The following is a 13,357-nucleotide window of genomic DNA, read 5'->3' as shown; positions in this document are numbered from 1 at the left end:
TTGGGCTCTTTTAAGAATCTAGCTCATAATTCTCTTTTCCCCACCACCTCCCCCAGCTCCTGAAGTCCATCAATAGGAACAAAAATAGGAAACCATCAGTTCTGTCACAGAGCTAAACTTTTGTCTCCTTACAGAGCTAAAATGTCTTGACAAGGGTAAGATCAACATTGTAATAAGGGAGAAGGTTTCAAAATAGAGATGGACCTAAACCACAGGGACCTGTGCTAAATAACAATCCCTTCCCTCAAATTCTGGATGAATTTGAAAGCTGAATCTGAATCTTGACCTGACTAACAATTAGCCTCTATCCTTATCGTGCGTCACAATCTCATCTCTTTGGAATTCTTAGAACTCAAGAGCCAGATCCCAGTTTTGTGGCTTGATTCCATTTTTTGGTCAGAGTCACAATTCTCCTCTGAAAGGACTTTAACAGTGAGGAGCAAAATGAGCATTATTAGTAGACACTGTTTCAGCCCTCTGCATTGAATCTGCAACACTTTCTTCCCTGCGCCTTCTTCTTGGACTAATTGCATTGTCTCCCCTGCAGGAAATAGTCACCATCGTGGTGTTTGGTGTGGAATACTTTGTGAGAATCTGGGCTGCCGGTTGCTGCTGTCGATACCGGGGCTGGAGAGGAAGGTTAAAATTTGCCCGCAAACCCTTCTGCGTCATTGGTAAGAACTGCTGCCCAGCAGCTACTGCTGAGAGTGCACGACGAATGGGATAAGGACCTTGTGGGTCATGCTCAGGATGACCGCTGAATTTGCTGTACTTTGGGAGAATATATAAATGTTATCAGAACAGGCAACTGGCTTTTCAGCCAGGCATGTGAGCTCTGCCAGTCCCGTCCCAGGGTCAAGGGGAACTGTTTGGTTTGCTTCGTGGGCTCAGGGCCTCCCTGGGAGGAATGCATACTATTGGTGTACAGGGAGCTAGAGGACAGTAAGTCCACCATGGAGTATTTGTGCTTATTGTATGTCTGGGCCTGATTCTGAGCTACTGCGTTCTCATGCTTCGAGCAGGGATGGAAGAGGGGGCAAAGGTGGTTGCAACCCACTTTTGAGTTCTTTGTGTTCTGGACCTGTGCAGGGCCCTGCCCAGTCCTAGATAAAGTCAGAGCAGCCTCAGAATGGCATAAAGTGCACTTTGATATGGCTGCCTCTCCCATGCCCAGATAAAGCAGGAGAGAGTTGAGTGCAAGGCCAATCACCCAGCCTCATAAAAAACAAACAAATCAACCAACCAAGCCCAAACTCCATGGTTATAGAAACAAAACCAGGCTGCCATTCCAGTAACGGTGGCTGCTCAGCAGAGAATGCTGCTGACCCGTCATGTCCTCTGTAGTAAGATGCTATACAGGATGAAAGAGGCAGTGGATGCAAAGCTTAGGGAAGAGGAGGCTGGATTCAGACCCAAATGATCCTGGGTAGATCAGATGTTCACACTAAGGGCCATCATAGAGCAATGCTTAGAACATATTATCAATGCCATTGACTGTCAAAAGGCATTTGACAGCCTGCATAGGCAGACGTGCAATATTCTTCAGTCTTACGGAATTCTAGCTGAAGTCATCAACATCATCAATGCAAAGTGCACTGGAAGGATGAACGACCAGATAACAGTGGTTCAGTGTGGACGCTGGTGTGAAATAGGGCTGCCTTCAATCTCCACTGTTGTTTGGCATTGTCTTGGATTAGATAATCAAGAATTGTATTAGCAGCACAAACACTGACATAGCATGGGTAGATGGCAAACACCTAGAGGATCTCGGCTTTGCTGTTGATGTCACATGCTTGAGCAATACTCCCCAAAAGCTACAGAGATAGAATCCTTAGCAAAAACAGCAGGCCAAGCAGGGATCAAAATCAGTTACACCAAAACAAATATCTTTGAAACCCAGACATCAAGCAATAACATCGTATCAGAGGGCAAAAAGATCCAGGAAGGAGAACAGCTCAGTTAGCTGGGCAGCACCATACTAGCCAATGGAAACCTCACGAAAGAAGTGACATCAAGGATAAGAGGTATCTGCAGCATTCTCGTAACTCAGCAGTGTATGGAAATCAAAGCTAGACAGCACCAAAACAAAAGGAGGATTTTCCACTCAAACGTAAGATCAGAGTCAACATACGGCCATGAGAGCTGAAGATTTATTAAAATGTTAGCTAGAAACTTAGATCCCTTTGAAAACAAGTGCCTAGGAAAGATTCAGGGCATAGGCTGCAGAGACTTCACCACCCACCAAGAGATCTGAGAACTCACCAACCTGCAGCTAGTCTCCACTAGATTTAGAAGGAAGCATTGGCCATATCTGGGGCATGTACTCTGGATGCACAGACTTCTCCATAAAGTTGTCAAGTGAAAACCAGCTGGTGTGAGGAAACAGGGAACTGGAGAGAAATCTTAGCAGGGAGGGCAGAGCATCTGAGCTCAATACCCTGGAGCAGATGGAAGCAGCAGCTAATGACAGAGGGGGATGGAAGAGATTGGTTTCTTCCCTCTATGCCAACATGAGTGTGAGAAAGATACAATAATATAAATGTAGTTCAGAATCAGGCCCTTTGTGTCTCCTCTAAGAGGAGAAGTAGTCTAACTGTTAGAACATGGGCATGGGAGCTAAGGTCTGGGGTTCTGTATCTGTCTCTGCCATTGGTTCACTGACAGGTCACTCTATATCTCCATTTGCCTTTCCATAAGACTGATATTACAGTAATTATCTGCCTCACAAGGGAGTTATAAACCTTAATTAATTATTGACTGTAAAGTTCTTTGAGATCCTGTGGTGGAAGGGGCTGTCTCTGTGCAAAGCAGTTATTTTGAACAGGGTGAGGAGGGGTCAGAGGTGAGCAGGGAGAGAAAGGATGCATTTGTTTTCAGTGCTTTCTAGAGATGGGCTTAAGCTACTACATTTGGATCTGGACCCTAATTTGACCATCACAGAGCTGGGGATATTTGTATGCAGGGTTTTGGTTTAGCCCATTATAAAACCAGGGGCATCTACATAATTCATGTAGTGATCTGAATGATGGTTGTCAGAGCCCTGAAAGCCCTGGGGTATTGAGAGATAGGTTTTTGCTTTGGGCAAAGGTGGGTGCTTATAGTACTCTCCCACCCACCCACCTTTCCTCCATCAGTGGCAGAAACAGGCCTTCCTAAAACACAGCCCTTTAGGTTTTCCTGAATGCGATGGGCAGTGGGAACTCCCATGTCAAGGTGGACCTTAGAAACGGCAGTACGCTGCTCTGCCTGGCTAAAGAAGACCGTGCCCCTCTGCTGATGCACTTAGGAGAGGCTTATTCCAGGCTAGAAATGCTGCATTGTGCATCAAGCCAGAATTCAGTCTTTGGAGTCTTGGCAACCTTTCTCCTGGTGGAGGAGGTGTTAGGAGAAGAGGAATGTGAATTTCATTAAACCGTGCAGTGAATCACACAGCGTGGGTTCATATTACTTGTACGTGGCCATGTACTTCCTCCATAAAATGTGACAGACACATCACTCATTTTTATAACAGACAAACATGCACGCTTACCCCATTCTCAATGGGCTTACTAGCGGTTTATACGTGTCGAAATCTTTGAGGTGGCATGTTATCTTTTCTCCAGCTCTGCAGAGTTAGGAGCTCAGATACCATGGAGATGGGTGCAGTGTAGTGCCCTGAATACCTGGACAGGAAAGACGTGGAAGAGGGAGAGGTGTTCAGGAGGCCAGCTGGGGGATGTGGCTGCGTAACACTGAGCAGTGAAGTGGGGTTTCTGAGTCTTGGGGGCCTATGTGGATAAAAGATGCTGTTGTAGGTTTTAGCCTGAGGAAGAAGCATCCATCACTAAACTGGCATGGTCAGTCAATAGCAGAGTCAGCCCCAACCCTGACTGATGGCACCGAAACTCTTTTATTTCTTTCCACCAAATTAACTCCAGCTAATAAGAGAAGGTGAGAACAAGGGTGATGTGTGAGGGGTCCTTTCCGGACCAAAGGCGAGGGGCTCATCCTAGAGTAGTGCCAGCCTGACATCTCATCACCCACAGAGGTAGGAACGATGGAGGAGTCAGTCTATAAAAGCCCATCCGGGGGAGGTGATGATTGGTGTGTGAGGGCCATGAAATCCTTCCTTTTATGCCCTGCTTCCTTGCAGACATCATGGTGCTGATTGCCTCCATTGCCGTTCTGGCAGCGGGATCCCAAGGGAATGTCTTTGCCACCTCGGCTCTCAGGAGTTTGCGGTTCCTGCAGATATTGCGCATGATACGAATGGACCGTAGAGGCGGCACCTGGAAGCTGCTGGGGTCTGTGGTCTATGCCCACAGCAAGGTCAGTGAGACTTGGACAACTGGACCGATCAGCTCGTTACACGTTTTTCCCCACAATGAACACTACTTTGGTTCTCCCCCCCTCCAATATTTTGATGCCTGTGTGATTATCATTTGTGGGAGGTACCTTGAAGGTGACTGCAGTGGCTATTTTCAGAAGCAATGTAGGTTAGTAATTAGCCTGCCCAAACCCACGGCCATGAAGGAGCTGAGAGGCTGGTTAAACTGCATCTGGCAGCAGCCAGTATATATGTGATTAAATGATGATGATGATGATGTTGCAAATGCTTTATATAAAGGATGTATTTCAAAGAGGCTGCATGTCTGAAAATTTACTCCTTGGGGTCATCCATTTGCAGATACCACCATCTTGACCATGTCCTCCTCCTAAACATTAATGAATGTTTTAACTAGTCCTAGGCCCAGAATTGATCTCTGGTGTATTCAATATTCACCTTTCAGCAGCTTGAGGAACATTCATTCACAACAATATTTTGTTTCCTCTATCACTTAATCTATGACAATATTTTGTCCCTTATCTTGAGGTTTATTTGTTTTCTTAAGAGCCTTCGCAAATTTATCAAAAGCTTAGTAAAAAATCCCAGAAAACTTCCGTCTTCCAGGTTCCCTTCATCTGCTCTTGTATTAGCTTTGTCCAAGAATGTGACAGTTTAAAGATGCAGAATTTACCTCTGCCATATTTTCCTATGTAGTTAATGCGACCTTTCTTCTGCAGTTTGCTGAAATGTGGATGTAGTGGGTCTCAACAAAGGACTATTAAGGAATAATTTTGTGGTTCTGAGGCTGGGGAAATGGGAAAGCATGGATCATCCTATTCTATCTGCAGTTTAATGTGATGAAGATATACCTCAATATTTGATTTAGCAACTTTGGTTATTGAAACCTTTTCCTTAGGTGTGGATCAAGTATGTTATCATTCCGACATTGTATGACTTTAGCGGAAAAATAAGAGAGGAAATTTAGGTGGTATCCTCTGATTCTGCACCATTAGATGCTTTGTCATTCAGGTGAAATATTAAACCTAGAGCAGTGCAAAGTGTTTCCAAGGAAACCAGATACAATATAATACCTAGCAGTTTCCTGATGTGTTACAAACTTCATCCAGGTTCCATTAGAAGATTTAAAGCCTATCTGGGTTCTTTTTTGGTGAATGAAGCTTGATGTTCCCCAGTGCATTTGCTTCACTTGGGAGTGAACCTTTACACAAAACTCCAGGGTTACCAACCCCACCCAAATCCAAACCAAAGAAAGCATGCACACGAAGCTATGTGAACTCAAGCCAAGACCATGCAAATCCAAATTGCTATTGTTTATACAGCTTTCCTTAGATCAAGCTCTCTTGTGTCAAACCCTGAGGGTTATCCAAGTAGTGGTGGTTTTCCTAAACAAGTAGGAAATAATGAAAGTTCCAATAAGGTTATGTGGCTACTGCTGCTCAGCTTAAAATGTCTGCTCCAGCTGCCTAGCAGGCATGATCTTACCAGTTCAGTATTTAATTCACTATTATAAAGTTTCTAGCGAAGGTAAGCCCAGACTAAAATCCTGGGATCCAAACACCCCTGAAATTTGGGGATAAGATCCAGATTCATATTCACACTTTGTAGGTGGTCTCCATCATGAGACTGATGTGCGTAGACCCTGGACTGGGACCCAGGAGATCTAGGTTCAGTTCTCATCTCTAACACAGACTCCCCATGTGACCTTAGGCAAGTCTTTGGCCCGGATCCTCAAAGATACTAAAAATCAATTGGAGTTAGGCACCTAAATACCTTTGGGATCTGTCTCAGTTCCTCATCTTTAAAATGAGGATAATAATAGTTCCTCTCTCCTACCTTGTCTTATCTATTCAGCTGGTCAGTGCTTCAGGACCGGGACTGTCTCTACTTTTTGTGTATAGACTGCTCCTAGCACAATGGGGCCCTGCCCATCTGGAGTGTCTGAACACTACTGTAACACTGCTTCTACTAATAATCTTGAAACCAAACCCAGAGCTGAACACCCACAAACTTTGGGAAAGTTGAGATTTGAACCCCAGCTCTGCATTCGGGGATACCCCGAGTATGAAATACATCGTATGAAAACACATTATTCTGTTCTGTTCCTTAACTGTCTTGCAGGAGCTGATTACTGCCTGGTATATTGGCTTCCTGTGCCTCATTCTGGCCTCTTTCCTGGTGTACTTGGCCGAGAAAGGAGAAAATGAGCACTTTGATACATACGCAGATGCGCTCTGGTGGGGCCTGGTGAGTAATTTCCACAAGACAGCAGCTACCGGCTATTAAAATGAAATGGCCATTAACCCTCCCATCCTCTATCACTTATGTGAGAAGTTGACTGATGTGTGTTTAGCTAGCATTATTATTAAATGGTTTTTGGCTACTCAGCTAAGTAGTTTTCACAAACATTCCCCTTAGAGTATGCTATACTATTTCATTCCTTGAGTTAGCCAGATCATGTACAGCTACAGGAGAGACACCCTCTGCTCCCAGAACTAGAGAAGGACAGTCTGACCATTGCCACTTTGGCACCAGCTGGCCAAAAAGTGACTGTTTTAATGAGCTTCTGAAGGGAACTGTGTTCATCTCTGCAGGCGGGAGGTTAATCATGGTAAAATGAAGCTTGGGCTATAGGAAGTGGCACTCAGCGGCTACCCCCATGGGAGCACCTCGGGGATGTCACCATGTAGGTGTGTGTCTGGAGAGAGCTGGGTTGATCTTGGACATCAGTCATGTAGGGTTCAAGGAAGCTTAGCACCATGAGCAAGGGAGTGGAAAGAAAGGGAGGAAACGTGAGCAAAATCAGGAAAGGAGAGGAAGATTCAGACTCTAAACAATGTTCGATTATACTTGAAAATCTGGGAGTGGAAATCAATTCAGACTTGCCCTATGCCAGTCTTGCGCCACTGCGATATGAAACTACCAGCATTGTCTAGTGGCTTGAGCTGAGCAGAGAGCCAGGAACTCCTGCCTTCCAATCTAAGCTCTGCTACAGCACGCCATGTGGCCTTGGGCAAGTCTCTTAACTTCTCTGTACCTCAGCTTTCCCACCTGTAAAATAGGAATAATGATGCTCCCCTACTTCACAGAGGGACGACCAGGATTAGTTAACTAATTCTCCTCTTGCCTTAGGGCAACAGAGAGGAGAATTTGGCTCATTTTTTGTAAAGTGCTTTGAACACTTCAAGCTGCCTGGAGGTGCTAAGTATTACTACCCATGTTTCTCCTGTGTTTGTGGCCACAAGGGGATTTGTCATCTTTTCTCTGTATCCTCTCTCAATTAATTTTCCTCACTTATAAGGGTCCCTTATGCCTCAGGCAATTCCCATACAACTGGGGTTATTGTTTTGGAAGCCTTGTTGGGATGTGATCTGCCTTCCAGCTTTGGTCTTCTGCAGTGAGAGCGGTTCAGCAAAACGTAATTAATTCATGCTAATGACTGGGGGAGTCGGCTTGGTGATGGAATTTGGCCAATGGAAAGATTCCCATTGGCTCCAATGGGCTTTGGAGTAGACTCCTAGTGAATAAGCAACAAACAATGTGGACCAAAGTGAGCTCAGCGCTTATGCAGGCACATAAGATGGAGGAGAAGTTCACTGGCCTTCCTGCTTAAGCCTCATACAAGTTGGACCCAACCCTAGTCTTTAAGTGCTGGGAGTTCAAGAGCTGTCGGAGGCAAGTTCTGCTGTTGTTAGTCCACTGGCATTCAAAAAGTGCTGGAAACTGACCGTAGACAAAGAATGGGATTTTCAAAGGTACCTTAGGGCAGGTCTGCACTTACGGTGCTGAGCATACAGACCCTGCAAGCCCAATTAGCCTGGGTATAAATAGCCGTGTAGATGGTGAGGCACTTCTTAGGTGAGTCGAGTGCCCTATGTGTCTGAACCCTCGGTTATGTACCCGACATGGCTCTCTGCAGGCCTAGGCAGTGCCCACTCCATCTAAACTGCTATTTTTAGCATTGTAGCATCCTGCTGCCTCCTGGCTCCTTTCCCCATCTCAATGAAAGACTCTGGAAGCAGAGAAAGGCTCCCCCTCTGCTGGAGCCTTTCACTGCTGCATGCTGCAACACCCACAGACAGTGGGGACCCATCCTGCTTTTCACTGCAGTGCATAGGCGCTGGATCTAGGAGTGCCAGGAGGCACTGCCTCACCCCCTGGCTTGAAGTGGTTTCCATCATATCCAGGGTTTACAGTTTGGTTCAGTGGTTCTCAGCACCCCCACGATACAAATTGTTCCAGCATCCATGCTGCAGCATGTAGCCACATGTACCCTGCAAGTGTAGACAAGGTCTACGTAACTTAGCAACACAAGTCCCATTGGGCTTCAGCATTTTGGAGAATCCCACCCAAGCTCCAGCCCTGAATAGTTGACTGCCGAAGACAAGAGGCTTCTTCCAAAGGGCTGATGGGAAGGGATAAAGCACACAATCAACCAAAATATTTACTTAGCAAGCACTAAATAGCCTCAGTCCTTTTATGTGCTTCAGCTAAGTTGGTGTTAGTTGGCGAACATCTCCTAGGCTTCCTGGAGGAAATGCTCCTCGTTCCAGTCTTATCTGAGGAGTCTGGATCACGGCTTTCAAGGTTGGTACAGCACTTGCACTCTGTGGGGTCACTGGGAATACCAGAGGCACAATGGTTCCAGGACCTCTCACTGGGATATTACAACTCCATGGACTTAGTTGCACCAGAACAGTTGAGCCATATCTAACAGATATACTGAATTACTTAATGCATTTTGATCATGTATTTTGACAAGTGCTATTTACTTTAATTATTCATAATAATACATCATAATGTGCTGTTAAATGCACTGGAGCATATTTTGTAAAAAGTAATGAGGTCTTAGTAATAGAATGCTTTCAGTCATGAAGTCACTCTGCTATTAAATCTTTGAAGACAAGTGCAGAGAGGACACTGCTGTTGTTTAGTTTTTCTTTGTGCGTGTGAGTGTGTGAATTATTGGATTAGCAGATTAACAAAGGGAGAATTAACGAGGTTCTAATCTACTTTGTCTATTGTTCTCCTGCTCCAACACTTCTGGGAGCCAGTCTCGGCTTCAAGACAAAGCTTGTTAAAACCTACAGATAGGACCGGAACCAAAATCTGAGATCTTAACAGCTCCAAGTTTTGGGAGGAATCAGCTGATTCAACAATGGGAAGACTGTTGTTAGTAAATTACTCATCAAGGTTTTCAAGCACATTGGTTACAGTTAGGAAAACAAAGCATGGTTTGAAGTAACTAGAAAACAATGAGAAAAATTCAAAGCCAAGTGTACTGCCCTTCCCTCGCCTCCAAGACAACTAGATTTGGAGTTATCCTTTTTATCTGTGAAACAGAGCTGCTCAAAAATGGGGAAAATATTGAAAACACTTCATTGAATATTTTTCATGTAGGTTTTTTTTTCATTGATATTCAAAATTGCAACGAAAATTTCCATTGAAAATTTGGAACAGTTATACTATCAAATAACTGCTTGTACAGCTTCTGGTATTCCTCTGAGAGCCTTATCGAGCTGTCACTCCCAGTCTTGCTTCAATATTTCACTTTGTGTGAGGTCTAAATAAAGATATAACTCCCTGATTGCTGGAAGTCAGGGAGCAGATGGCCACAGCGGGTTTGAAATCCAGGAGTGATCTGCTAGCCTCATAGAAATCAATGGGAGTTTTGTCGTTGATGTCAATGGGTCAGGATTTCACCAAAGTTCCAAATTTTGCAAATTAGACCTGTCTCTGGGTAAGAACAAATCTGATCTTCCACTATTCTGGTCACTGACCGTGGTCCTGAAACACTGATCAGTGGCCCTGGAACTGAGGGTGAATCATAGAATATCAGGGTTGGGGCAGAAGAACTACCTAAGACGAGTTTGTATCTAAGTTCAATCCTTCCTTACAGGATTGTATTTGTTTTTATGTCTGTAGCAACACTTTCTTTAATGGAGGAGTGATTGATCCCATATTCCTTAGATTATGAGCTCTTCAGGGCAGGGGTTGTCTCTTTGTTATAGATTTATACAGTGCCTAGCACAATGGGATCTGACCTGTAGGCACTACTTCAGTACAAAGAAATAACAACAAAGCAGTAGGTCTGAATTCAAACTCCAAGCACCCCCTATATTTTGAGAATGTTTGGATCCTTTTCTGGATCTGCACTTAGTGACTCTGGCCTAGATAACTCCCTGCTGAAATCTGTGTAGTAACATCTCAGTGAATGTAGAATAAAACTCTTTACCAAGATGTGTTTCAATATAGAACAATCATTAAAATGCTTTTTGCTAAATATTTTGTCTAAATGGCATCTAATGGAAAGAGTTTATAGTGCTTATGTCTATAAAATGCTTTAGGGAAAGCCACTGATTATATTTTTCTTCATATAAAAATGAGTTTGTTTTAAATTAATGTGCAGTAGGTTTAATTAACCTCATAGGTGCAGGGCTGGGGTGCAGTTTGAACCCTCAGAGGCAGCTGTGCCCGAAGCAGTTGAAGAGGCGGGGCAATTTCAGTTCTGGAGGGGGATACATAGGAGTGCTGCTTGCAGAGGCTGCCTGGAAGATGTTATGAATCACCGCATCCCTGCCTGCTTCGCCCCATCCTGGCTTGCTCCACCCACTTTGTGGGCCATGCTGGACCACCTGGGGAAGGAGGGTTGTAGCCTGCTGTGACCTTGCTCTGGGCGGACTTTCCGTTGCTGGAGGCTACAAGCCTAAGGCCATGGCTACACTGGCGCTTTACAGCGCTGCAACTTTCGCGCTCAGGGGTGTGAAAAAAAACACCCCCCGGCACTGCAAGATACAGCGCTGTAAAGCATCAGGGTAAACAGTGCCGCAGCGCTGGGAGACCGTAGAGGATGTGGAGTATGTGCAGCGCTGGGAGAGCTCTCTCCCAGTGCTGGCGCTGCGACCACACTCGAAACTTAGCGCTTTGAAGTGCAAGTGTAGCCATACCCTCAGTTTCTTCATCCTTTGCCAGCAGACACTTGGCAGTAAAGTTATACTGGTCTCTTCTCCTGCATTCTGGAGTTCAAGGGTATCTTTGCAAATCTCCCACCTCCTCCCATAACACACATACATGCTAGCATCCCAGCCCCTGCTTGGAACATTATAGCAATATAATCAGTAATATATTCACAATTGTGATTCAGGCTGTATTAAGCTGCAGTAATTTGTACCTTCAGGGTATTGTGCTTGGAAATTGGAAGGGAAGCCAGTTGATAGGCACTTGTGGAAAGATTAGGAATAAAGAGTTTCAGACTTTTATGCATGGAAATAACACTGCCTCATTTGAAAGCACCACAGCTGAAAAGCTTGATGGGAGTTTGGGGAATACTGGGTTATTGTTCTCAGTCCTGAAGGAGCCATTCCATCTCCTACATGGATGCTTTGGAGTAAAACGCATAAGCCTTCTCCCCAGAAGCCAGTGATGTGTATACGCCTGTTTAATGAGAAAAGCTGCCCATTCTGAGGGACGGAAGTAAAAACCAGGATGGCCTGGTAGCAATCACACTGGACTGGCAATCAGAGGCTCTGGGTTGAGTGCCTAGCTGTGCCACAGATTCCCTGGGTGAACATAGGCAAGATAAGCTGGTGGAAAGGGGCCCTAGGACTGGTGTAAACTCCGCAGCACCTCTGTGGAGCCCCTCTCTCCTACCGCAGAGGTGGTCTGGGATGGGCTGGGGCAGTCCAGAGAATGAAGGGAGAGAGTGGGATGGGAGGAGGCATGGCTGGGGTGATCCTGTGCCTGGGAGATGTGTGCCCTGCCAATGGCAGTAGGGCAGCCCCATAGTAGGAGAGATACAAGCTGCCTCCTGGTAGTGGCACCAAGGAAGGGTTAAATCTGGTCTTCTGAGCCTCAGCTTCCCCCACTGTGAAATGCAATACATGGGGTGCCTGAGGATACATCCACAGATCTTTGGGAGGAGCTGAGATAGTCGGGTGATGGGGACGTTGTATGTGCCGAGGCAGATGGCTAGAACACCTCTGAAGCTGCCTTGGCAAGATGCCGTTTCCCCCCTGTAGGCAGAGTGTCTGTGGCAGTACATTGTTGATTGTAGCTGGCTGTTTCTGTGGTTGCTGCTGGTGGCAGCCATTGTGCTAAGGGCAGATACGTAGGCACAAGAAAGAAAGAATTTGTGACACTGCTGTGAGTGAATCGTAGAAATGCTGGGCTGGAAGGGAACCTCGAGGGGTCATGGGGTCCAGCACACACACTGAGGCAGGATTAAGTATACCTAGATCATCCCTGACAGATATTGGTCTAACCTGTTCTTAAACACCTCCAGGAGTGGGGATTCCGCCACCAGCTAAGTAACCTAACCCAGAGATTATAGTTAGAAAGCTTTTCCAAATATCTAACCTAAGTCTCCCTGGCTGCAAAGCTGATTAATTCTTCTCCTTCCCTCGATGGACCTGGAGAACAATTGATCACTGTCTCTTTTTACATATTTGAAGACTGTTATCATATCCCCGCTGAGCCTTCTGTTTTCTAGACTAAACAGACCCAATTCTTTCAACCAGTTTTTCAATTCTTGTCAACCAGTTTCCATTGTGTACAGATATAGCAGGCAGGGGAGCTTTGCACTGCCTCTGTAAGTACTCAGGAGTGTGGCTCCATCGCTCTAGAGAACATAAAAGATCCTGTAAACTTCTCTATGGGGCTCCCACATCCCTCTGTACATATGTATTTCTATAGAAATAGCCACTGTGATGAATATGCCAGTGAAGTACCCTACAGGATAGAATCCTGGGAGCTGGCATAAGAATAACCAGGGAAGGGGGAGATTATGCTGAAGAGAGAATTGCATTCAGCTGTTGTTTCAGTTTTCTATACGGGGCCAGCCAAAAGGCACTGGAGTGAACAGGCTTTGACTCTCTCTTTCCTCAGATTACACTCACCACCATCGGCTATGGGGACAAGTATCCACAGACCTGGAATGGGCGTCTCCTGGCTGCAACTTTCACCCTCATCGGGGTTTCCTTTTTTGCCCTCCCTGCTGTAAGTAAGCACCCAAACATTACTGTGAAAGCAGAACAT

At 45.4% G+C, this 13,357-nt stretch overlaps 1 protein-coding gene across 8 annotated transcripts in view; it reads left to right on the top strand.

Annotated features, from left to right (window-relative positions):
* Positions 1 to 13,357, top strand: part of KCNQ2 (potassium voltage-gated channel subfamily Q member 2) — a 120,546-nt gene that overhangs the window by 52,725 nt on the left and 54,464 nt on the right. For all 8 annotated transcript variants that reach the window (XM_050918667.1, XM_050918661.1, XM_050918666.1 and 5 more), the window contains exons 3-6: positions 548 to 674; positions 4,133 to 4,308; positions 6,446 to 6,571; positions 13,208 to 13,318. In XM_050918667.1, coding sequence (XP_050774624.1) covers positions 548 to 674; positions 4,133 to 4,308; positions 6,446 to 6,571; positions 13,208 to 13,318 — 540 coding nt within the window. The remainder of the gene's footprint in view (positions 1 to 547; positions 675 to 4,132; positions 4,309 to 6,445; positions 6,572 to 13,207; positions 13,319 to 13,357) is intronic.

This window comes from Gopherus flavomarginatus, chromosome 11 (assembly GCF_025201925.1).
Source record: "Gopherus flavomarginatus isolate rGopFla2 chromosome 11, rGopFla2.mat.asm, whole genome shotgun sequence".
In the NCBI taxonomy this organism is placed as follows: domain Eukaryota; kingdom Metazoa; phylum Chordata; order Testudines; family Testudinidae; genus Gopherus; species Gopherus flavomarginatus.
Note: the sequence above shows the minus strand (reverse complement) of the source record. Positions and strands in the feature narration are given on the sequence as shown.